This window comes from Heloderma suspectum, chromosome 4 (genome assembly GCF_057233095.1).
Source record: "Heloderma suspectum isolate Gila_16-S chromosome 4, 16-S_ref, whole genome shotgun sequence".
NCBI lineage: Eukaryota > Metazoa > Chordata > Lepidosauria > Squamata > Helodermatidae > Heloderma > Heloderma suspectum.
Window position 1 is genome coordinate 285,140,027 of NC_139461.1, and position 25,671 is coordinate 285,165,697.

At 49.4% G+C, this 25,671-nt stretch overlaps 1 protein-coding gene across 2 annotated transcripts in view; it reads right to left on the reverse strand.

The window, feature by feature from the left end:
- PREX1 (phosphatidylinositol-3,4,5-trisphosphate dependent Rac exchange factor 1) overlaps window positions 1-16,895 on the reverse strand; it is a 335,075-nt gene extending 318,180 nt beyond the window's left edge. For both annotated transcript variants that reach the window (XM_084854076.1, XM_084854075.1), the window contains exon 1: window positions 16,453-16,895. In XM_084854076.1, coding sequence (XP_084710202.1) covers window positions 16,453-16,632 — 180 coding nt within the window. In that variant the 5' untranslated portion in view covers window positions 16,633-16,895. The remainder of the gene's footprint in view (window positions 1-16,452) is intronic.
- Window positions 16,896-25,671: the final 8,776 nt, after the last annotated feature.

Below are 25,671 nucleotides of genomic sequence, written 5' to 3' on the forward strand. Positions count from 1 at the left end.
TGTACACCAGCTGCTGGGGAACATGGGTGGGAGGGTGCTGTTGTGCTCAAGCCCTGCTTGTGGGTTCCTGGTTGACAGCTGGTTGGCCACTTTGTGAACAGAATGCTGGACTAGATGGACCCTTGGTCTGATCCAGCATGGCTCTTCTTATGTTCTTATGAGCACAATGGGAGTTACTTCCGCGTAGACACACATATGCTTGTGTTGGGAAAGGCAGGGCGGGGGGAGAACACAAAGACGGAAACCAGCCTCCATTTGAGCCTTGAGATCATGGAGCCTACAGATCACACAGCTTCGAGAACACGCTTAATCGACCTTAAGGAACTGGGCTTTAAAATGTGCCCTGTCAATTGAGAGGCTTCTCTGTTATTTCTGTGGTCACTGAGAGGGCAAGCCTCGTTCAGCACAGTGGGAGGAAACACCCCTGACTGCGGTCATGGCGAAAGGCACACCCCTGGGCAGGGCTAGCATACCCGAGCTAAATGCGGGGGTTGGGGCATACAACAACTATACCAGGGAAAACCTGGCTTAAGGAAAAGAATCTGACTTTAAGCAGCCTCAGGAAATCTGTTTTTTCCCTGGTAAGCTCCGGGGTGGCTGCTGGATGGCCACAACATCATGTATCCCTAATGACCTCAACACACAGCCAGCTCGGAGTAAATCGCTGGGGGAAACAGGCCCTTGGATACGCCTGTGAGACCACTAGAGTAAGGGAACAATCCTATGGCTTTTTAGACTGAAAAAGTCCTACAACTCCCAGCATTCCCCAGCCAGCCATGGTGGCTGGGGGATGCTGGGAGTTATAGGACTTTTTTCTGTATAAACAGCCATAGGATTGCACCCTAAAACACTTTAAAGAGAAACCCACTATCTAATGAAAAATCTAAATATCATATTTTCAAAAAATATATGTTTCTGTACTTTACTGGAATTTGATCATAAGCTTGAAGGGCCTCCACATAGGAAATAACTGGAAACCAAATTGCCTAATATGTTTTTAAATATTAGGATTTAATATTTGCTTGTTTGCTGCACTTGCTGAGTAAGTTTATACATAATCACGGTTTCCCAAACACAACTGAAATCAATAGAACCTCTCTAGGTTGTGGCTGATAGGCTATAATCCTGACTACATTTATTAGGAAGTAAGTTTAATTGAACTCAGTAAGGCTTGCATCAGATATATAATAATCTGAATAGCCATGCACAGCATTGTGCTGTTAATTTCATTCCATCTTTGACAATTTTGATTTTTTTAAAATAACACGCAGTAAAATGAACATGAAAATATATTATCTGTGAAATCCTATTATCAGCTTTCCCCAACTAGGTACCCTCCAGGTGTTTTGGATTACAACTCCCATAATCTCTTATCATTGCCCATGCTAGCTGGGGCTAATGTGATTTGTAGTCTGAAACATCTGGAGGCCATCAGGTTGGGAAGTACCATCCTATATACTAATAATAAACCCATTCACTCGGTGTGGATCCTTATGTACTAGAAACGGCTCCAACCACACAAGAGGGAGGCATCAGTAGGCTTGGGGTAAACCCAAGTTTTGCAAAAGTATTTAAAAAAAACTTAGGAGAAAAAAACCCTAAAAGGGGAAGCAAAAAACAGCCCAATTAGGACTGAGCATTCTCAGTGGGCACAGAAGTCTGCCTGACTGGGGTTGTCTGGAAATGCGGGGGGGGGGGGATAGGGAGAAGATGGAATGGAGTATTCTGCAAGAGGACCCTGAATAGGAACACTCCACAAGGCAACATTTTGTTGCAGGTCCCACCTGTATGGAATAATACGTATAATTTTGATCATGTGAAGGTTCCCCTCTAGACTTACAGGCTAGGAGCCAAAGAGCTGTGAGGACCTTCTGCATGCATACAGAAGCTTGTCTCAACCTCCCACTCCTCCTTTCCACTGCAGCTTGCACATGCTGAAAAGCTGCTCCTGAGAGTCAGGGGCAAGGGGGGGGAATGGAGTTGGGGGGAGGGGAATCAGCAAAGCCCCTCCCATGAGCACACAGAAGTGCTTCGCACTCCTGCATCAGCCTGTTTGGATCCCAGCCACTGAGTTGTCCAGAGTTCAGCAAAAAGCATTAATCAAAACATGTCACGGGTAAAAACAATGATATCGTTTTTTGAAATTGTCTGATTTCATAATCCAAAGTAATCCACCACAGACCTGTCTCCCACTGCCATCGACTGCTGCTCAATTCAGGAAACAAATATTTAAAAGATAATACTGTGAAAACTGTTTAAAGTGTAGGGCTCAGGCAGCATTTTATTCTCCTGCTCAAGAAAAGGAGACGCATCGCTTTCTCATGGCCAGTCTTGCAGCTTCCTTGGGGAACTTAGAAAATGTTCTATTCTGTAACTTCCATGGTGCCCTTCCCCCTTCCTTCTCTCCCCCCTCCCAACACACACCCCTCGCTCCCGCTTTTGACCCACAGAAGTAAAATAAAAGCTGTGGAATCTTTTATACAAAGCAAATAAAAATGGGGCCTCTGTGTATGCAGGAGAGAACCCCTACCAAGCATAGGGGAAAAGGTCTCCTGGCCCACACAAAGGAAAACTTTTCCCCTAACTGCTACATGACCACATGCTAGTCTTCTAAGAAATGTTTTTTACAAAAAAGACTCCCAGTAACACAGTCTGATTTATAAGCAAGTCTATAACATCAAACACAGAACAGGATTCTTTCCCATTACCACGGAAGCCCGGAAGCCCCTGGAAAGCGACTGCCTCGGGTTTAGTTGTTTCCTTCTTACGTAATTATTTATGGAGAATACTAAGTGAAGTCTCAGGCTTGAACTGTCAATGTTTAACAAGGGGACACCAGCCCAAGCCACAAACCCCCAACCCCACACCATCCCTGGAAAACACACACTTCACATCGATGGCAATTTTGCACAAGTAAAGACAAATTGCTTGCATTGTGTTAATCTCTGGACATTACACAGAAAGGGGTTCTCTGTGATTCCATTGGTTCCCTTTTCAAGCAATGATAAAGGGCAAGCTTGCATATAATTAGAGAAAGGAGCTATTGACTAGGTTCCCACGATCAGCCATCGTAGTTTATTTTCCTGCCCTCCATGTGCCGATCATGCACTACATCATTACCGCAATTACCCTAGCCAGGCAGGGTTTGTCGTGTGGTCTGAACCTGAAGAGGGTGTGTGGCGGGTGGCTGTACAAATCACACCACAAACCATGGCTTGTTCTAGGGTGGTTTGTAACCCACCCCAGCCACACACTCTCACCAGGTTCGGACAATACAACAAACCATGCCCAGCAAGAGTAATTATGGTAATGACATGCTGCACGACCAAAACACATGGGGCAGGAAAACAAGCTACAATGGCTTATTTTCCTTCCCCGATCGTAAAAACCCAGGCATCGTATGTAAAGCCTGCTTCCCATCCTACAACACCAAGTGTGCAGACACACTCCCATTCCCATATACTTAAAATGGCATAGGCTTGCGTCAGTGGTGCAGTTAGGTAATTTTAGACTCTGGACTTAAATAGTCTTACGGGAGCCCCCTCCTTAGATGGTAACCAGTGGAGGCTGGTGGCTCCAATGTCAGTAAGGCAGTGAATCCACTCTGGGTTTCAGTCAGAACTCTAAAGGAACTATTGAGAGCCAGTGTGGTATAGTGGCTAGAGTGTTGGGCTGGGAGCCGGGCGATCCGGGTTCTAGTCCTCACTCAGCCATGGAAGCTCACTGGGTGACTTTGGGCCAGTCACAGACTCTCAACCCAACCTACCTCACAGGATTGTTGTTGTGAGGATAAAATGGAGAGGAGGATAATGTAAGCCACCTTGGGTTCCTTGCAAGAGGAAAAAAGGTGGGATATAAATGCAATAAATAAGTAAGTAAGTAAGTAAGTATGTCAAGGTTCTTTGCAAGGTGTGAAGCACCTTCGATAGCTCCTTTGGAGTTCTGACTGAACCCCGGAGAGGATACATCACCCCACTGACATCAGAGCCACCAGCCTCCAGTGATGATAACATGTATTACTTTATTTCCTTCAAATCGTGGCAAGGTAGCCCTGCTGTCTTTGGGGGCCCCCTTGCTCAATTTGCTGAGTGGGGCCCTTGACCTCTGCCCCAAAGTCCTACTCTGAGCGTACCACTGATAAGCACCATCTTAAGATATGTAAACTGAACAGAAGAGCCCAGCAGTTCACAAGGCGTATCTCTGATTTGGCTGTAACTTACGGTACGGTTATTTATTACCTTTGTATCTTGCTCTTCCTCCAAAGAGCTCAAGGCAGCATATACGCAGTTAACCCATTTTACCCTCACAACCACCCTGTGAGGTATGTTTTGCTTTGAATTTGAAAGTAACGTCTTTTGTTGTTCCCATATATACACTATACCACATGTGATCTATCAGGAGGATCTTACATAAAGATAGGGCATATAGAGGAACCGCAGGCCTGAAGTCCCAATCTGGCTCTCCAGGGTTCCCTAGGTAACCATGTCCTCTTTTTCTGGCCACACACCCTTCCCCTCAACTGCTTACCACTTGATGGTTTTGCAGCTGTTGTGCAGCTTTTCCTCCATTCTAAAATGTTAAAATGCTTCTCCTAAGGCTTTGTTACTGGCAGTAAGAGCTTTAAGCTAAAATATGCTGGTATTTTTTGTGGTTTTGGCCCCGCCCCTTTTGCCTTTGGCCCCACCCACCACCAGAATGCAGCCTCCAAGAGGTTCTCTGAAACTGAATTCAGCACTCGGGCTGAAAGAGGTTCCTGGCATACACCCTCAAAATGCGCCGAGACGCAGAGCAAGGCTACGACGACTGTGTCTCCCATCCTATTCCTCCAGTAGTACACTCTTTCCCTCCATGCTCTGGGGCAAGATGAGACTCCTGTGCCCTGAGGAGACAGGCAAAGTTCTCCAGAGATGGCAAGGAATTCTGGGCTGTTTTCAGCTGGCATACCTTAAGATAGTGGAAGTGCCCTCCTAAGCCACTAGTTTCCAAACACCTGGAGCCAATTCTTAATCTATGCATAGGCCCGGTCAGCTGCTTTTACTTTCAGTCATCTTTGCATAATGTATTTAGCAAGACAAGTCCTCCCAAGTGTTCATAAGAAGTCACAAATTATTTGGCACCGTTCCTAATCCTAGGTTAGGCCTGCAAATGTTTGTACAATTCCTCAGGCATTAGATCCATTCAGCTCAGTGGGACTGAATACTAGGGATGTCAGAGAATTTCTCCATGAATCTCAGGGAGGCCGAATGCCAGTGCATTCGGCCCCCCGAAATTGGTGGAGAAACGGTCTGCCCCCCCCCCCCCCGGGACGGGACTTACCTTGTGCGAATGTCCCTGGCGGCGGCGGCGGCTCCAGTGGCAGCAGCTCCAGTGGCGGCGGCAGCCGGTCTTCCAACCGGCTGCCGCCATTTCCAAGGTAAAACAAAAACGTGATAGGCTACGTAAAGATTTACATAGCCTATCATGGCTAGATTTTTAAAAAACACCGTGATAGGCTACGTAAATGTTTACATAGCCTATCACGGCTGAGGGGGGGGGTACCGCGCGTATGCAAATGGCGGTGCCCATGGGCGCCAACATTTGCGTTCCTTATTTTGGCACATGTAGTCTACGTAAACATTTACGTAGACTACGGCGAAAATAAGGGGAACGCAAATAGCGTTGCCCTTATTTTCGCCGTAGTCTACGTAAATGTTTACGCAGACTACACGTGCCAAAATAAGGAATGCAAATGGCGGCGCCCATGGCGCCGCCATTTGCATACGTGCGGTTTTGTGGTTTTTTTTCACTCAGCCGTGATAGGCTACGTAAACATTTACGTAGCCTATGACGACTGACTGCAGGGACGCAAACAGCGGCGGCTATGGCCGCTGCCAATTGTGTCCCGGCAGGACAGGATTCGTGGTGGGAGGGACGGGGCGCCTCCCCCCACCGCGAATCAAGCTTCGGGTTCAGGTAAGGGACTTTTGTACATCCCTACTGAATACTGAAGTTATTTGGGGGGACTCAGGTCTAATTCTCAAGGGTGGCCCAAGACATTTTGTTGCCTGAGGCAAAGCAGCAAATGGTACCCCCACCTCAGGTTTACAGTATCCAAACCCAGCCAAGTTATTTTGGTACATTAGCCAGAATATCCCATAAGTACCTTTCCCCATCTGTGGCAGTAGAAATTCAATAATAAGAAAGTAAACAACTAACGATTTGCTGCCCTTTTATAACACCTAAAATCTGCTGCCTGAGGTGACTGCCTCACTCTGCCTCATGGTAGGGCCAGCCCTGCTAATTCTCACTGAGGTAGTAAAAATATATCTGGGCTGCACCACCTCGCATTGTAGGTGGGGGCTCACAGGACTGAATGTTCTTCCATACAAACAAAAAACAAAACACATGCACACAGAAAACTAGATGTCAGGGAGGAGAGATCTAGCCCTGCCTTCGGCCTAACACATGGGTGGGCAGAAGGTTAAGATCTCTGGTGATTTCCAGTAGATGCAAATCCACCAGCCTTGCTGAAAGGCCACCTCCATCAGGTTCCTCCTTCAACTGTAACCACCAACAGCCATTCCAGCAGGCTGAAGCGGAGGAAGATGGGAAGGGACACACAGCCATTCCACCCAGCCCTGCTGAAAAACCACTTGCTTTTTCCCCTCCTCCCTCCTCATCTCTTTTTTCTTTTGTGTCATGTCATGCCTTTTTACATTGTAAGTCTGCGGGCAGGGGACCACCTCGTTTTTATTGATTGTTTGTAAACCACTCCAGCGGCCTTTTTGGCTGAGGAGCAGGACAGAAATGATTTAAATACATATACATATATAAATAAATAATAGATCAGCAAGGATTTCTGACTCCTGATTGTTTAACAAAAGGAACAGCAAAAAGACTCTCCTGTCCCCGCCACCATACATGATACTGCTGAAGAGAAGAAAGCTTAAGGGTAACGAGAATTCTTGGGTAGAGGGTTGTGAGCGCAGCTCCGTTCTGGTACTCAGACCAATTCCTGGGCTCATAAACCATTTAATTCTAAAGGCGTAATCCTATATAAATTGAGAAAGGAATGAGTTGTAGGACTTATTTCTGTGGATGAGTTCACACGAGCGCAGGTGGAGGGTGGATAGCGGAATCACACTGCGGGAAGGGAACCACAACATGTGCAACCCACACACAAGGACAGCGTGGTTCCCTTACCCATCCCCACAGAGTGGTTCCCACGTTGTCTTCCCACAGCTGTGGCTGCAAGTATCAGGTCGCGCCAGCTGCTCCAGCTGTTGTTATGCAACGGTGACCACAAGAGATCACCGACACTAGCTACAGCATCACTGAAAATTCTGGACACTCTAGGCGGCTGTCTCTATGGTCGCTTATCCAAGCATTGCCCGGCAGATGACATGGTAAGCCTGGGGGCCCTTACCCTACTGCAGAGAGTGGGTAACAGGGGTGAGTCATTTACCAATCGTGGGGGGGACACCCCCCACAAAACATGCTAACCCACCATGGTTCCGAACATGAGCCACGATGGGTTATCATTATGTGTGAACCCAGCCTGTCTAAATATGCATAGAAGGATTGTGCTCTGAGTATATGTCTTTTGCTGAACCAGGCTCCAGTTGGCGGATCTTGGGGGCTGTAGTTAAAAAATAATAAGAAGATCCCACACGTCTGAAGTCTGCCCTGCCCTAAAACACTAGGTGTTTTTTTTTTATGTGAAGGGAATATGTTTGTATGATGGAGCCTTCAATCATGTGCACAGTCTGAAATGGCACAGCCCAGACAGAGGCTTACTAACTGAGCAAAACCTAGGCCACAGTCCCTGCCTGCTAAGAATCATAGAGCTAGAAGGTACCTTTGAGATCATCTAGTCCAACCCCCTGATTACTGCAGCATCTACATTATAGGATGCAACTACAGCAACCCTGACAGATGGTCATCCAGCCTCTGGTTAATTAACTCCAGCAAAGGAGAATTCACTGCCACCCAAAGCATCCTGTTCCACTGTTGAATAGCTCTTATCATTAGGAAGTTTTCCCTAATGTTTAACTGCAAACTGCTTCCCTGCAATTTCCACCCACTGGTTCTAATCCTACCCCCCTGGGGCAACAGAGTACAAGTCTGCTTAGTCTTCTATAACCCTTAACTTTCATCCCCTTGAGTCCAATACCAGAAATGATGAATCCTACTAACAGCTCCTAGACCTGATAGAATGAAATAGTCAACTGAGTAGCACAGCTTCGAAAGCAAGCCAGTAACAGCCCCACACACCAAGCTTAGTATCAGGTTCAGCTGGGTGACAATGGAAGGGAAATTACAGGTATCCACAGGCACTAATTATCCTCAGCCGGAGTGGGCAGAGTTAAGGTCTAGTATAGAGCTAAACTTCTCTTCCTGAGGACAGATGAGTTAGGAAATTGGTCCATGGAGCAGACTAGAGGTAAACCAACACACATGCCTGGCTGTTCAAAACTCCAAAGAGGAAATGACATGAGTCCAAAAGATGACTGTGCTAATCTACCATGTGAGGACCCACAGATAAACATTCCTCACATTCCTTGTGGGCTAGAAATGCTTCTTCCCACTTGCCCCACACACACATCTGCACACACTTTTTTTGTAGCATGCATATGCAATCTGCCCAGAGACTATACAATAACGACCCTTGAGATCTTGGCATACAAAGCTGGTGATAGCATTCCAAATTATGATTTGTGCTCAGCCAGGATAAGTGCACCCAACTAAGCTAGGTGAATCCCTATCTGCATATTATTTCTCCTCCTTTAATGAAGGACGTGGGTCCTCTAAAGGACTTGTAAACCATCCCATTCCGTCAGCAGGCTTTGGAAAAACGAAGCTTGCTCCCCACAACTTGCATCTAAAGTTTTTCTTAAAACACACCGAACAGAAAACTGTGGCCTTGGGGAGCTTGGATAGTGGCTAGACTCCTACCCCATAACTCCAGAGAGCCAAAAACCTTGTCAACCTCTGAAATAATATTTCTCCCAGTAGGTCATCTGAATGGTCAGAACCAAGTGGCATTTCACTGGAGCTAGTCTTGCCTCAACTCTGTGCGCATTATACAAAGCATCTACATACGTGTGTGGGGCTCAGAGCAGAAACAGAAACTGTTCTGCACAAACCTCATTCTGAATCAACAAACCTGCTCCACATGGCTTGGTCATTCCCATGTCGAGTCAGTACCACAGTACCTGCCAAACCATTCATTTCTAGCATGCTAATTCTACATGCGAATTGGCCGCCTCATGTAGTCAGTGCACGTACATGTGTAGAACATTTACACTGGCTACCATCATGTCTGTATCAGCTCTCACCGACTCTGCTCCTTGCCTCTTCCAATTCCTGCTTTGCTCCCTAGTTCTGCAAACCTTCCATTGGTTCCTCAGCCACGACTTGTGATGAAGTGAATGCAGTTTAGAATAGAATTCAAATCCATGCTCGGCCATGAAGCTCACAGGTGATTTGGGGTCAATCTCTCTCTTTCTCTCAGTCTAATGTACCTCACAGGGTTCTTAAGCTAAAGCAAAGGTAAGGATGGAGCCACTTACACTTTCCTGAGCTCCTTGGAAGAACAGTGGAAGAACAATGGATTAAATTTAAAAAATTATCATAGAATCATAGAATATTAGGGTTGGAAGGGGCCTATAAGACCATCGAGTCCAACTTCCTTTTATCTGTCCTGAATCTCCCACCAATCAGCTTGATGGGATGACCCCACTGGGTTCTCATATTAGGAGAGAAGGAGAAAAACTTTCCCTATCTACTTTCTCCACACCCGGCATCATTTTACATACTCCCAGCACCACCACCACCTTACTTGCCTTTTTCCTAAGCTAAAAAACATCAAACATTGCAACCTTTCCACATGGGAGAGTTCCTCTAGCCCCAGATCACTTAGGTTGCCCTTTCCATCACCTGGTCCCCATGGTGTGATGGCCAGCCCCCCAAGCCTCACTGGCATCCCATGCAAACACCCACAAAGCCGGAGAGTAGCAAGCTGAATCTCTGCTACTCTAGACATTCCTGGCCTGCATTCGCACTGACCCTTGAGGGACAGAGAACCAGCATTTGCTCCTTGACTGCAGCACCTTTGCACTGGTTTCTTCTGCCTGGAATGTTTCTCTGGAACTGACCTCGGCTTGTGTCTCTCCAACCCCTTGGACAGACACTTTGACAAATGCAATTCAGGGTGCAATCCTATCAGTTGCACCCTTGCTGCTTGGAAGCCTCCGAACTTGGAGGCTTCCGAGATTCCTATGCCCTGCCAGGCTGAAGCCAGCAGTCAGGAGGAGTGATGGAAGGGATCTTCATCTCCTCATCCTCTGCCTTGGGCAATTTTCACTAGCTGGACTTTTTAGGGCGCTTCGGAGGGGGACGGAATGAGGCTGGAGGAGGCTCAGGATAACTCATATCCTGTCCTCTCTGTTCTTCTCCCCTCTCCATCCACTGGAATGCCCCCTTTCCTCCTCCTCCGAGGTCACTTTTCCAGCCTCGGAGAGCAGCCTGTGCAACAGCTGCAAGCGGGAGTGGGGCAGATCTCCGACTCCCCCTTCTGCACTTGGAGCACTGTCTCCAACCTCAGAAGGGTTTTTCCGAGCAATCCTATGATCCCTGGGACATAGGATTGCTCTCTCCGATACAGATTCTTTTTCACTTCTCTCCCACAATGTCCTAATCATGACACACACAGCGTACAGGAGTACGGAACCCGTCCCCTTGATCAGTACAATGATCCCACATAGAAATAAACATGTGTTAAACTGTGACTTGTTGAAATCAAATGTGCTCAGCTCATTCCTGGCAAAGAATCAATGGCAGATAGCCCAGCCTGCAAATGACAAAAGTCACAAATTCAATACTTGGGCAGAGAAATTTGATTTGTTGTGTCTGGAGTGAGATAGTAGTCTTGATGGTAGAGCAACATGTACTTTTTATAGAGGCACATTCCACTAAAACAGAACTTCAGGAACATGAAACCAGCAGCCACTGTAATTGGGACGTTTGGAAGATTACATATTCTTGTGCTCAACCATAGGGAGAAAAAAGCAAGGTTTAAGTTGGTGTCAGTCACCCCTTAACTCAACCTTTCTCAACCCAGTGCCATCCAGATCAGTTGGACTACAACTGATCTCTACAAATCCCATCTTCCTAAGCCACAATACCCATGCTGTCTGGGAATTATGGGTGTTGTAGTCCAACACATCTGGAGGGTGCCAGGTTTGCTAAGGCTGCCTTAAAGCAAATATATCCTTTCCAATTCACTGTTATGTAAGAACATAAAAAGAGCCATGCTGGATCAGACTGACTGTCCATCTAGTCCAGCATTCTGTTCACACAGTGGCCAACCATTTAGGAACCCAGGAAGCTGCATTATACTGAATCAGATCCTTGGTCCATCTAGCCCAGTATTGTCGACACTGACTGGCAGGAGTTTTTCTACAACTATGTGGAGATGCCAGGGATTGAACCTGTGACCTTCTGCATACAAAGCAGGTCTTCTACCACTGAGCTATGGCCCCTCCCCTGTGGAAACCCATAAGTAAGACATGAGTGCAACAGCACCCTTCCACCCCACTTCCCCATTAATGGCTCTACATAAGAATGCTGCTTTCAATACTGGAGGTAGCATACAGCTATCAGGACTAATAGCCATTGATAGCTTATCTTCCATGAATTTGTCTAATCCCCTTTTAAAACCATCCAAACTGGTGGCCATCGCTACATCTTGTGATAGCAAATTCCATAGTTTAACTACGTGCTGTGTAAAGAAGTACTTCCATTTATCTGTCCTAAATCTCCCACCAACCAGCTTCATGAGATGACCTTCATGGAAATAACCTCGTCAATGAGTTCATCCTGCTAGATTCTGCGAAAGTGAATGCAGCATGAAGAGAGGGAAGAAGTTCCTACTCTGAAACCTTCAGTGGACCCGGTCTAATTGATAGAGGCCATATAGGGCGGTGGAGTTACTACTGCTTTACAACTTTGTTGTGTTCCTTTGTGTCACCTGTAAACAGATGTGTTCTACTGGATTTTTAGTATGGAAGTGGATTTTTAGTCCTCCAACTACCATTTTTCCCACAGAGCTGTACAAAGTCAGAAATCACTTTGCTCATATTTTAAAATTTCATCCCTGTGCAGACGTATCTCTTCTATCTCTCTTAGCAGGCACCCTCCTCCCTTAACTCATTGTTCTTCAATGACCATTGCCACCTGGCAACCAATTTTCTTTACCACCCCATCTCCTCTCTGGTCTGCCATGAAACTGACACATTCAGAGAAAGTCCTATCAATTTCACTAACATTTTTTCCATAAAAAGGGAGATGTATGGTACTACCAGCAAGTACACATAATAGTTTTTGATGTTTTTCTAAAACTTGTGAGCCATCTGTGAAACTGACAGGACTTTACTCCCACCCCCACCCTTGTCAGTATCACTGGAGACCAGAGAAGGAGTTGGGTTAAAGAATGGCTTGCAGAAGGCAGACAAGTAATGCCAAAAAGGGAGTTACACGTGGCTAGACCATCACATCATGACATGCATGGGACTGCATCCAAATCTGTCCAGCCTCATTTCAAGATGAGGCCGCTGGACAGAAATCTGTCAGGGATGCTCTGGCTTGGATTCCTGCACTGAGCAGGGGATTGGACTCGATGGTCTTGTAGGCCCCTTCCAACCCTACTATTCTATGATTCTATGATCTTGTCACAGAGAAGCATCTGAAGTCCTGTCATGCCTGACCCTGACATAGGCTGGGATGACTCTTCAGATGAACAGCCTGACCTGGCTGAGCGTATTCACCCTGTGAGGTTCTCTGACTTTAGTGAGAGCTAAGGCACTCCTGGCACCAGTGGAGAAGGTACACCAGGCCCTTCAACAGCAGTGAAGGACCCCGAGGACTGTTCCTCACCCATGGTGTCCAAGGAGGAGGCCAAGAATCCCCCCCAAACCTCGAGTGTGCCGGCTCCAGAAGGTGGAGGCACACACTGCCACACTGAGGCAAAGCGCATGCCTCAACACACATAGCAACCAGGCTTCTCATGAGTGAAAGCCTATTTGGGAGTAAAGGTCTTCCTTCATGAGTAAGACTTCTGCCAAAGTGCTGGTGACCTTTGGGTGGCGCCCTGAAAGGTCTGGCTATATAAGCTTCAGTTTGGATTTGCTGGCTGCTGGAATAATGTCTTTCTACCAGCTCCAGTGCCTTGAACCCTTGTTTCCCTGACCTTGCTTCTTGACTGATCCCCTCTGCTGCTGACCTTTGGACTCCTGCTAGACTCTGCTCATTGGACTGTTTTTTGTGTTGGACAGCTTACCTGAATTTTGACTTTAACCATGCCTCAGACCCTGTTCTTCGAATTCTCCTTTCTTGACTGGTAATCCGCTGCTATTGACCGTTACCTGCATACTGACTTCTACTTTGAACTGCCCTCTTGCTAGATTGTTAAAACTCTGTTTGACCTTTTGCCTGTCTTGCTAACAGATTTGTCCCATAGTTAGCCCTAGGCTACACCTGACCCAGCCTTAGCAGAACAGGTAGACAGGTGGGGAGTAGGGTCTTCCACACTAGCTGGAGGGAGTGTACGGACATTTTAAAGTGTGAATCTGTGAATAGTGGTAATGAGCATTACCTGAAGTGGGGGAAGAGCTCTGAGTGGTAATTAATGTCAGAACCTAAGAGCCACACTGGATCAGACCAAGGGTCCATTACAGCACTTGAAGATGTAGCTTTACTGGCAAAGCACTTAATATGTGATTTTGCTATAGAAGTACCAGTGAAATGTGGCTTTTGAGAAAAGCAGTTCCGTTTTAAGAGCGAATTTCTAGCCTTCATGACTGCAGTGGGAAGTTCAAAAGCACATGAGCAAAAGCTAGTGAAAATTCTGAAACCAGAGGGAAGCTGGTTTTAGATTCCAGATGAGGACCTGAGGCAAAGAGAGTGGCTTGCACAGTTGCACTCCATTATGCTGCCAATTTGACCATGCCACCCAGGATATACTAACTCTTAAAAACTTATTTTTGAAAACACAGTATTTTAGATATTTGTTTCTACATCACAGCTTATAATAAAAATGTTATAAGCAGAAAAACAATGCAGTACATAACACATAATAAAAATAAAGTCAGGTAAAAGTATACACAAGGAGCCAGCAAAAAAATAAATACAAAACTTCGCAGAATTTTTTTTTAACTATGCAGGGTCCCCTTAAAGGCTGGAAGAGAGGGGAATGACTGGAGTTCTCTGGAGAGGGAATTCCACAAGTTTGGGCCGACCACAGGTCCTCGGTGCCTATCAGCCTTATTTATGAGCCAGAAAACAGCATCTCTGAGGCTGAAGTAGGGTCAGATTCATATGGATGTAGCTGGTCCTTCAGATAACCTGATCCCAAGCCATTCAGAGCTTTGGGTTAAAGGTTAGTACCAGCACTGAACTTGAACCTGGAAACAAAAGGCTAAACACTGCAAAAATTGGGGGGGGGGGATATGGTCAAACTGACTACCCTCCACAAGCATTCTGAATTTTGCACCAGGTTACATTTCCAAAGTGTCTTTAAAGGCAGTCCTACAAAAACAGCATTACAGTAGTCTAGTCTGGAAGTAACCGGTGCATGCATAATAGTAAACACTCCAGTGTATTGATTCCTCCAGGCTGGCTTGCATCCACAGGGTATATGATGTTGTCGCAGAACAGACATGATGTATTCACAGAAGAGCTATACCAGTTCAAGCTCACTGTGCTTCTAACAAAGAGACCCTAGAAAGCTAATGCAATTATGGATGCTTGCAATGCAATGCTCAAAACTAACTGTTTCTTCTCACGGTTTTGGAACAGTGTGAGGACAGAGTTAGCCACAAAGGGGTTGTCTGCAAAGGCAGAAGCGTTGTGGCATGCTGATGAGTTCCAAGCGCCATGGCTGCAAATTAAAAGGGAACTATCCGGATGGGAAGGCAGTTTTGTGTGTGCATGTGTTTTACTTTTCAGTTTGCATGGGAGTACGAATTACCTCCACATGGATAGAAGACGCCCTCCCAGAACCACATATCTAACTTTGCTATTATGAAGCAAAAATAAATGGGTAGAGGGGAATCCAAAACTCAAGCAACAAGGACTGTTTGCAAATAGGCTGCAGAGGTGACAGGAATTAACTTTCGAATTAAAAGTGAAATGGTCTCAGAGCCAAGCATCATTTCAGGAAAAATTACAAAGGAATGCCAAATATAAAGCTTGCAAAACATTGCATTCAACATCTTCCAAGAGAACAAGGTAAAAACACACACACACACACACACAAAACGGTAAGGCAAAACTTTAAGACACAAGGGAAGCATTTTTATCACGTTGTGCTTTAAAAACATTACTTCGAGTACTAGATCACTGTTGTTTGCAAAGGGCTCCCTCTTATGCCGGCTCAGGCACCTGATGAACTATCTCCGGAAACTATCATCTGTGTAAACATCTTGAAAGCTTTAGGGTCTCGAAACGGGTGATTTAAAAACCAGACCAAGCCTCTGCAAGAAAGGCCGTTTTTCTCAGCATGGGCTAAATACAGCTGTCGCCTGCCACCCACCAGGAAGCCCACTGCTAGCAACGTGCAAAGAGTGCCCGCCGCACACCCTGCCAGGAGCATAAAGATGGATCCTAAGGAAGGAAACCCACATGATGGATGCGTTCTCCTGTACTGACATCCCAGCTTGCAAACTATCCACAGGCTTTTCACCCAGGGCAGGCACGCAGGAAGGCAGCTCTGTGTCCTCTCTCCCAAACTCTTCATGCCAGTACCCACCATGCTTCCGTATGCTTAGGCTGCGTGAACGGTGTGCCACTGAGAATCTCAGCTCTTCTCTCCAAGACAGAACGCACCACGCTAAACCGGTGTGCAAGAGCGGCGGGACATATGGCGCTCAGCAAGCACTCTTCTCTTCCTTTCCAAGCCACGGCACAGCACCACGCCAATTCCCCACTCCTGTCTCCGCTGGCGACCCTTCTCCAGGACCTGTAAGCTGCGCTTCGCCCCTCTGGAGCTCCATTCCTACAGGTGATGCCTTTTCTAAAAGAATCGGGGCACGCCTGCAGAGTGCCCGCCGCCCAAACGCCAACTGCTTTGGCGGCCACAGTCTCCACCCGGCCCACCGAGAGCGACCGAGTTGTACACTGCAACCCCCGCCCAGTGCCCCCTCGCAAGCCCGGTGTGCACCTCCAAAGCTACGCCAACTCCATGGCCCCGCAGCTGCAGGCACGGCGGGGGCGGCCCTTCTCCTTTTCCACGACCTCCTGAGCTAATCCTCTGCTTCGCGTCAACCGTGTGCCGCGGAGGCACGGCTGACCCTCCTCTGCCCTGCTGCCCACGGGCGCGACCTTTCGTCTGCCGCCGCCGCCCCCCCCCCCCCGACGACACACGCGCGCACACCCCGCCGCCCTGGCGCCCGCCGCTCTGGCCACTGCGCTCACCGACTGGAGGAAGCGCAGGGTGCCCACGTAGTCCCGCTCGGTGCCCAGGATTTCGTTGAGGACGCAGAGGCGAAGGCGCAGCTGGCGGTCCGTATCCTTGGGGGGCTCCGAGGGGGCCGCGCCGCTGCTGGGGGCCGCCGTGGCCGCTGCCGCCGCCGCTGCCGCGGGCTGCGCTTCCATGGCTGGGGTTGCCGCTGCTCCCGCCTGAGCCTGACTGTGCCTTCCGAGCCGGCTGTCCCACCGCGCTGCCCTGCTCCTCACTCCGCGCCCGGCTCAAGCGCCCTCCATCCCCGAGGCACGCCGAACGCACGGGAAAGGGCGAAAGGGCTTCCCCAGCCCGCCTACGAGCCCCGACCGCCAGCGGCAGCGCCGCTCAGGGGCATGCCGAGGACGCCGCGCAGGCGACAGAAACGCAGCGCAGTGCAGCGCGAATGGCACTGAATGAAGCCCCAGCGCCGAGCGGAGGGCGGGCGGGACGGAGGGGGAGTGGCGAGGGCAGGCGGCGGCGGCGGCGCGGGCGGAGGGGCGGGGGTGTCGTGCGGACAGGCGACGCCGGCCCCTGAGGCGAGGGCGGCGCGCAGGCAGGAGGTGGGCCTGGGCGCTTTGGCGGGACGAGCCCAAGTGCGAAACCAGAAGCCTGGCAACGGCGGCGGCGCTCCGGGAAGAGGCTTCGGGACGAACAAAGACTCCCGAGGGAGCGCGCGGAAGAAGCGTGGGGGCCTGAGTTGCTTTTTGCACACACGCGCACCCAGTGTCCCAGGAGTTTGCGCGCCACCTGCGCTTGATCGGCGTGGGGTTTCCCTGTTTTGTGGCTCGCTCCGGCCTTTGCCTCTTCTTGTCACTTCGTAAATAGTCGGAACGCAACCTGTGAAGGGCAGATGTCCCTGTTGCGGGGAAGAGGAGGAGGATTGCGCTCCTGGGTGCCTGGATGCTTTGCAGTCCACGCATGGAGAGAACGCTGCAGCCAGCGGCCGGCGCTTCGGGTCCCTGCGGGAAAAGGCCATTCTGTGCGGCAAAGTGTACTTTTGCCTCTTCCGTTGTGTGCGTATGTGTAAGGGGAAGCCCTGCCTGCTGGCAGCTTGTACCCAGGCGCAACTGTACATAGGCCTTTTTATCGCGGGGGCGGGGGGGTGCATGCAATTTGCAGCGCGGGAAGTCATATTCCGGTAGGGGATTCGTCGCGTAAGCAGCCTTATAGGTGCTGTTCCAGGTGGAGTTCGTCGTTGTCAGGCGTGGTGATTCAGCACTGGCATGCTGTTGTGAACCTCCTAGCGAGCTTTGGCCAGTGGGGGTCTAGAACCCAGCCTGGCCCTCCGGGGTTCCCCAGAAGACAACGCCCTTTCTTCTCCTGGTTCCACCCCCTTTCTCCCCATCACCGATTCTCTGGTGGTTTTCTGGCTTTGGTGCAGCTGCCCACCCCCCATTCTACAAGATTGAAATGCTTCTCCTAAAGCTTACTTTAAGCTAAAATTAGCTGGTATGTTTAGTATTTTGGCCCAGCCCCATTTGCCCCACCTACCATTGGTATGCAGCACCCAGGAATTTCTCCAAAATGGAATTTGGCCCTCAGGCTGAAAGAGAGTCAACCTCTACTAGAAGTATGCAAGCAGGGGCAGTTGTTCCTGCCAGAAAAGTCTGACCCCAGAGTCTTAGTGGGTGCTCCATATAGTGCTGCAGGTGGGCCCTTGCTGGCACTCCCTGCCCAAGGCTGGCCAAAGCTCTCCCTGTCTGCTGGCCATAGCCCCACCCTTGCTTAAGCCCCTCTCCTGCTGCTGCTGCCACCAGTCATGGACACCCAACCTTCCAGCCAGCTTACCCACCTGCTTGCTGTTGCTGGCCACTGAAACCTGCCTGCCTCCCTCTTTTTTTTAACCTGCATGCCTCGTGTGTGATTTTAAAAGAAAATGTTTTGAGTAGCAGTGATCTGAACCAACCAGGCACCGCCTTTCGGTGGGGGGACATAAAGACCACCCTGCACCCTCATTGCCTGTGCCCCCTCCCAAGGCAGCACCTGATTGGTTCAGATTGCTGCTACTCAAAATGTAAGTACTTTTTTTCTTTTAAAAATGGAGTGCTGTGGGCCCTGCAGGCTCAGCCCTGACACATTGCCCTGACACATTGAGAGGAGGAAGAGGATGGTGGCAGCTGCACCACGCTTAGGGACAGATGGGCCTTTCTGAGCCTTTCTGCCCTCAGCAATTGCCTGCTTGTGCCTACTGCTAATGCTGGGCTTACTGCCAGGGTCCAGATCCATTCAGGCAGGGGTGGGCAGAAGATGGATTGGAAACTATTGATAGATCTCTGTGGGGTTTGAAGTAAGCAAGGATTTCTGACTCTTGTTTAACAATGAAAGCAACAAAATGACTCTCCACTCTTTATTATTATTTATTTACAATATTTATATACCACTCCATATTAAAAGATTTTGGAGTGGTGAACAACGAAGATAAAATAACAAAACACCATGTTAAAACAATTAAAACATTTTAAAAAGAAACAAGTTCTGGTAAGACTGAATTTAATAAACTGCAGCTGGTACCTCAAGGAAGGCTTCCTGAAATAACAATGTCTTCAGGAGGTGCCAGAAACAACACAATGTTGGTGTCTGCATGACCACCAAAGGCAGGGAGTTCCACAGGAAGGAGGCCACCACATCGAAGGCTCTTTTCCTGGTGGACTCCAGCCGATCCATGGGTTCATGCAGAACCACCACGAAAGTTATACTGCTGAAATGAAGAAAGTTGGGGATGGGGGGAGAAATAATCTGGAGTGGATTTGTGGGTGGAAGGATTGTGAGTTCAGTTCAGTTCTGGTACACAAAACAAATTCCTGGGATTGGAATTGTTTAATTTGAAGTGTATGTCTTTTGCAACAGGCTCCAGTTGGTGGATCTCAGGGTCCTATTAAAAAAAAAAAGATCCTGCAATTCTGAAGTTTGTCCACAGCTGCATTGAGGGGCCTATCAACTGAGAGCTAGTGCTTCTGAGAATGAGGCTACCTTCACACCTTGGTTTTTTAGCACAAACGTTCTTCTTTAATCACTGGTTTTCCTGGGAGCTTTGAACAACGTAGCTGCTCTCCCGCTGCTGTCTTACAACTTCCCCTCCCTCTTCCCGTGTTATCTGAGGATGGGGAAAACCCAGCATTTTCTGTGCTTGCAGTTGAAATCACCATTTCCTCCCTGTGTATTTCCCCTTTAGAGCTTTTTCCCACTTTGCGTGGACATATGCTAGGGGGTGCTGGCTGGTGTTGAATAACATTGTCATGACAACAAATCAGTGGGGGGGGGGGCAGGTCACTGATGACACTTCCAGTGATTGTTTCTGTCTCTCTCCCATTCCACTACCGGCACTTGAACTGTAAAGTGGCTAACCATCCCAAATGCTTCTCTGAGATCCCCCTGAACACAGCAATGCTTACTTCTGAGTAAACTCATTGGCTGTAAGGCTTTCCTTTCCTGGGAGTAAGTGTCATTGAAATCTGTGTGCCTTGCTTCTGAGTAGGCATGCATAGGCATGCATTGAAAGTCTACTTAGAGTAGCAGTGTTAAGGTCTCCCATCCCCTTCAGTGCATTTACTTGGAACCTCCCCCTCCCATTTATTTCACTGACTGCTTCTTCTCCCTTTTGCTTACCAGTTTGATTTTTTTTTTCCTCCCAGGGTGGATGGGGGAGTCTCCCTTTTCAGCCACACAGGAGAAAGGCTTGACAGTTAGGATTTCAATGGATATTAAAAGTGCTTTTTCTCCTCCCCTGAATAAATTCATCAGGCAGAGCTTGGAATTGTCATTTTCTTTAATGGTTTCTTTTTTGTGTGTGGAGTTGTTTCAGATAAGGCAGTAATGCTGAGGTGGTTTTCTATACTACTCCCTCCCACCTACAGGAAACCACTGCAATCACTGCCACAAGGTCTTCTGAATGGCAATCATATAGGACAGCATGGAAGAAGGTGGGGCAGACATTTGCACAGGGGTGGCATGTATGTGCATGCACCCATTGAATGGACTTGTACTCATACCTGTGAAAACATCCGTATGATTGGGAAGCAAGCCAGACGCTATACCTTCTTCTGGCCCAGGGTCGCTGGGAAGACAGAATAAGGGGGAAGAGCAGCAACAATGCCGGGGGGGGGGGAGAGAAAGCCAGCCACTATCTCTTCTCCTAGCCCAACTTACAGGGTCGTTGGGAAACCAGAATAAGGGGGAAGAGCAACAGCAGCGTCAGAATGGGGGAGCAAAGCCAGGTCTAATGAAGAAGGTGTTCCCATGAAGTGATTGCCGGGGGGTGGGAGGGCTGCTAGGGATGGCTTGGTGCATCGACTGTATACAAGTCTGTTTGTGCATTTCTTACTTCTGTAGTTGGGACCCCAGAAATCAGTATACCCTTCAAATGCAGTAGTGCAAGCAATGTACTGCATTTAATTTCATCACACACTGACATATTTAGCAGAGAAGGACTAGCAGTGCTAGCAACCTTGGAGTAAGCCACTGAGAAGACGCTCTCTCCCTTGCCAGAAAGTTGGAGGAAGGAGGGGGGCAGGGGACCAGTTCCCATAGCCCACTATCCCAGTCACTAGAAGGGCTTCCGACTTCCCTCCTGCTGCAGAAGAGTGGAGGGATGGGCGGAGCCATCAATCATGTTACAGGAACCAGTGATCAGGGGAGGGGGCAAGGGGCCAGCAGCCACCTTCTGTCTTGATTTTTCTGTGCTCCGCCCAGCCATAGAATCAGAATAGAAGGGTTGGAAGGCGCCTACAAGGCCATCGAGTCCAACCCCCTACTCGATGCAGGAATCCAAGTCAGAGCATCCCTGACAGATGGCTGTCCAGCCTCGTCTTGAATGCCTCCAGTGTGGGAGAGCCCACCACCTCCTTAGCTAATTGGTTCCATTGTTGTATTGCTCTAACAGGAAGCTTTTCCTGATGTTCAGCTGGAATCTGGCTTCCTGTAACTTGAGCCCATTATTCCATGTCCTGCGCTCTGGGATGATCGAGAAGAGATCCTGGCCTTCCTCTTTGTGACAACCTTTCAAGTACTTGAAGAGCGCTATCATATCTTCCCTCAGTCTTCTCTTCTCAAGGATAAACATGCCCAGTTCTTTCAGTCTCTCCTCATAGGGCTTTGTTTCCAGTCCCCTGATCATCTTTGTTTGTATACCATGAGAAGATATAGATAGAGCGGAGGGAAGTGCTATGAGAGATGCCTGTATACAGGGCCAGTGTAAAACCCAGAAAGGATTCAGAATCAAAAGGACAGGTTTGTAGTGGGATAAAATGCTGGGTGTGAAGAGAGCCCTAGGCTCTCTTTGCACTGAAGGGGGCAAACACTATTATCAACCTATCCAGACCCTGGACCAACAGACAATGGGGTGCTTCCAGACTGGGGGCTCCTAGTACTAACAATCAGAAAGCATTGTGCAGCTGTTGCATTTTTTCGTCCTTAATGCATTTTTTTGTGGAAAGAAAAGAGATTGAGGAAGCAATGGGAAAACACAGGAGGATTGAAGATGACAACATCTGGACGCTTCATAAACCTCCATGAACAAGGCAGTTTAATTGTACAATAAAAGTGTCAGGAGCGCCCTAGCTGCCTCTTGCAGTCCCCACCAATAGCCACCTCAGGACACAGACGACGAAGAATTCTTTCCAAGACTTTATTCCTTTATTACTTTATGACTCTTTCAGAATACTAGTTGCTAGCGCCAAAGCAAGGAACAGCACTGGGGAAAGATAGCTGAGTAGCCTAAGCTCCAGGTAAAGCAGTTGGTCCCCATTTGAAGGAGAACCACGGGAAGACTCTGAACTTATGGGCTAGGGAGAGATCCTCCCTCTTTCCCTTGGGTCCTCGGGACACGACCGTTGTTTGCGTGCCAAATGAGCGCTACGCCTTCTTTCCGCGCCCTCCATCTGTTGTCGTTCTCTGCGCCAAGCGTCCAGCAAGCCCCCCTCCAGCGCTCTCTCACTGCCAGGGTCACTATCTACCCCAGGAATGCTGGCAGGAGGAATCTCTGCCAGCTGCTGTGCTTGTGAGAGATGAGCGAGCTCCTCTCCCACAGATTGCTGTTCCTCCTCAGAATCAGAACTGCTCTGGGGCTCTATTGGCTCAGTTTCCACCCTGACATCATCCCCGCTCCCATGAGCCCCCCCCCTCGTGCTCCTCCCCTGGGGCCCCGGGTTTCTGGGGGTACAGCTGGTGGAAGCGCCTCAGCAGCAATGGAGCATGCACATTTTCCATGGGTTCCCAGGAACGCTCATCTGGCCCATACCCCTTCCAGTCCACCAGATATTGCAGGCGGCCGCAAGAAAGGCGGGAGTCTAGAATCTCCGTGACCTCAAACTCCTCCCCCTCCCCCAGCACTGGCGGCGGGGGGGAACCGGCCGAGCGATGGGGGTTGCCAGAAACCAGGGGGGACAGCAAGGACCGATGAAAAACAGGATGGATATTCATGGAGGGCGGGAGAGCCAGGCAAAGAGCAACAAGGTTAATCTGGGCCGTAATCTGGAGAATCCCTGTGCAGCAAGGCACGAGCTTCTTTGCGGGCGAGTGAGAGGGGAGGTATTGGGTGGACAACCAAACCCAGTCCCCCAGTTGCAGAGATGGACCCGGCTGGCGCCGCCAGTCCGCAGAGGCCTTGTAGGCTGTCTTGGCCTGCTCGAGGGAGTCCTGTAAGAGGTGGTGTACCGCTCGCAACTCCTCTAAAAAGTCACGGGCCACCGGCACTGAAGAGGGAGCTAGGGTGGACGGGAAAGCCTTGGGGTGGTAACCAAAATTGGCAAAAAATGGAGTTTGGCGGGTGGAAGCATGGCAGACATTGTTATAAGCAAATTCTGCGAGAGGCAGCAAGGAAAACCAGTCATCTTGCTGGTAATTAACATAACAGCGCAAATATTGCTCCAGAGTCGCATTGGTGCGCTCGGTCTGACCGTCCGTCTGTGGGTGGTGGGCGGAGGATAGACGGAGCGTCACATGGAGAAGCCCAAGTAGCTCCCTCCAGAAATGGGCAGTGACTTGGGCCCCCCTATACGAAATGAGACCCTCGGGCCATCCGTGGAGATGGAAAACATGCGCCAAAAAAAGCTCCGCCATCTCCCTGGCTGTGGGCAACCCAGAGCAGGGGATGAAATGGGCCATCTTCGAAAACAAATCCACCACCACCAGTATAGTGGTCTTACTGTGTGAGCGAGGCAAGTCAGTGATGAAGTCAAGGGAGAGCAGTTTCCAAGATCCTGAGGGGGTAGGCAGGGGGTGAAGCAAGCCTATGGGCTTGCCTGAGGGGGCCTTCGCCCGCTGGCAGGTTGGGCAGGAAGCAACATAGGTCTTGATGTCCCGACACAAGGCCACAAAAAATCCCGCGTCACTCCGTGCAGGGTCTTGGCCAAAATGCCCAGCGGTGGGGGAATCGTGGCACTGATGGAAGACCTTCTCGCAGAGGGGTCTAGAAGGCACATAGCCCCGGCCGGGATGGTAAAGCAGGCCACCTCGCAAAGAGAAGGGGGTAGAGTGGGGGAGGCCAGAGGCTAGGCCCAATTCCTCCACTTTTGTGTGGACAAAAGCATCCTGAGCCTGTTCAGAGTGCATACGTTCCTCCCAAGAGTGAGGTACCGCAGCTGCCGCCAGGCTCTGGGGGGGAAGAATCGGGGGGGGGATTTCCCTCACCCTCTGGCTGGAGGTCCAGCTTACGAGAAAGAGCATCTGCTTGTAGGTTGTCGGAGGCCTTCACATGGCAAATCTTAAGGTGGAACCAGGGGGGAAAAAGCGACCACCTAATCTGCCGCTGGTTTAAGGCACGGGCTGTCTGAAGATGTTCCAGGTTGCGATGGTCAGTTCTAACTTCGACTGGGTGCTGTGCCCCCTCCAGAAGATGATGCCAGGTCTCCAAAGTGGAGTTGATGGCCAACAGTTCCTTCTCCCAGATGGTATAACTCCTCTCAGACATGTTCAGCTTCCTGGAGTGGTAGGCGCAGGGTTGCAACCCGCCGCCTGCCCGATCTGGCTGAAAAAGCACGGCCCCCACCGCAAAGTCAGAGGCATCAGTTTGCACTACAAAAGGCTTCCTCGGTTCGGGATGTAACAGGATCAGCTCAGAACTAAAAAGCTTCTTAAGTTCCTCGAAAGTTTGTTGGGCAGATGCCATCCAATGGAAAGGAGATTTCCTGCCCTTAAGGAGGTCCATGAGAGGAGATGTCAGCTGAGCAAAGCTGGGCAGGAACTTTCTGTAAAAATTAGCAAACCCCAGAAAACGTTGCAAGTCCTTCTTGGTGGATGGAGCCTGCCAGGAGAGGACAGCCTGGACCTTTGCAGGATCCATCCTGATACCGTCAGCTAAGATAATGTAGCCAAGATAGTCCAAAGAGGTTAGGTCAAATGCACATTTCTCCAGCTTGGCATAAAGATGGTGCTCGCGGAGGCGCTGGAGGATGGCGGAGACATGGTGTTGATGGGCATGGGGGTCCTCAGAAAATATAAGTAAATCATCGAGATACACAATGAGGAAAGTGTCCAAATAGTCCCAGAAGATGGCATTCATAAAACGCGAAAACATGGGGGGGGGGCGCAGGCGAGCCCAAACGGCATCACTAGGTATTCATACGCTCCGTACCGAGTGCCGAAACAGGTCTTCCACTCATCCCCCTCCCAGATGCGAATCAGATTGTAGGCGCCACGCAGGTCCAACTTTGTGAAAATCTTGGCTCGCCCCAGGCACTCCAGCATCTCCAGTATGAGGGGGAGGGGGTACTTGTCAGGGATCGAGACCGAATTCAAAGCTCTGAAATCATGCACCGGGTGGAGTTTGCCCGATTTCTTGTGCACAAACATGGTAGGGGTGCAGGCGGGGGAGGAGGAGGGGCGAATGAAGCCATGTCTGAGGTTTGTGTCCAAAAACTCCCGCAGAGCTCGAAGCTCCGGCTCTGACATCGAATACAGCCGGGCAGCGGGGATGGTCGCCCCAGGAATGAGGTTAATGGCACAGTCAAAAGGGCGGGGGGGGAGCTGGTCGGCCTCCTTCTTGTCGAAAACATCCTGAAAACCCGCATACTTCTCTGGGAGGATCACGGTAGCTGAAGAACTGCCAGAAGCAGACAAGGAGGGGGAGGAAAGGGTTAAGGCCTGGACTGGGACTGGCGCCTCGGTCGGGAGGCAATGCTCCCGGTAGTAGGGAGACGTAAACTCCACTTGCTGAAGCCCCCAAGAAATCTGAGGATTATGTTTAGAGAGCCAGG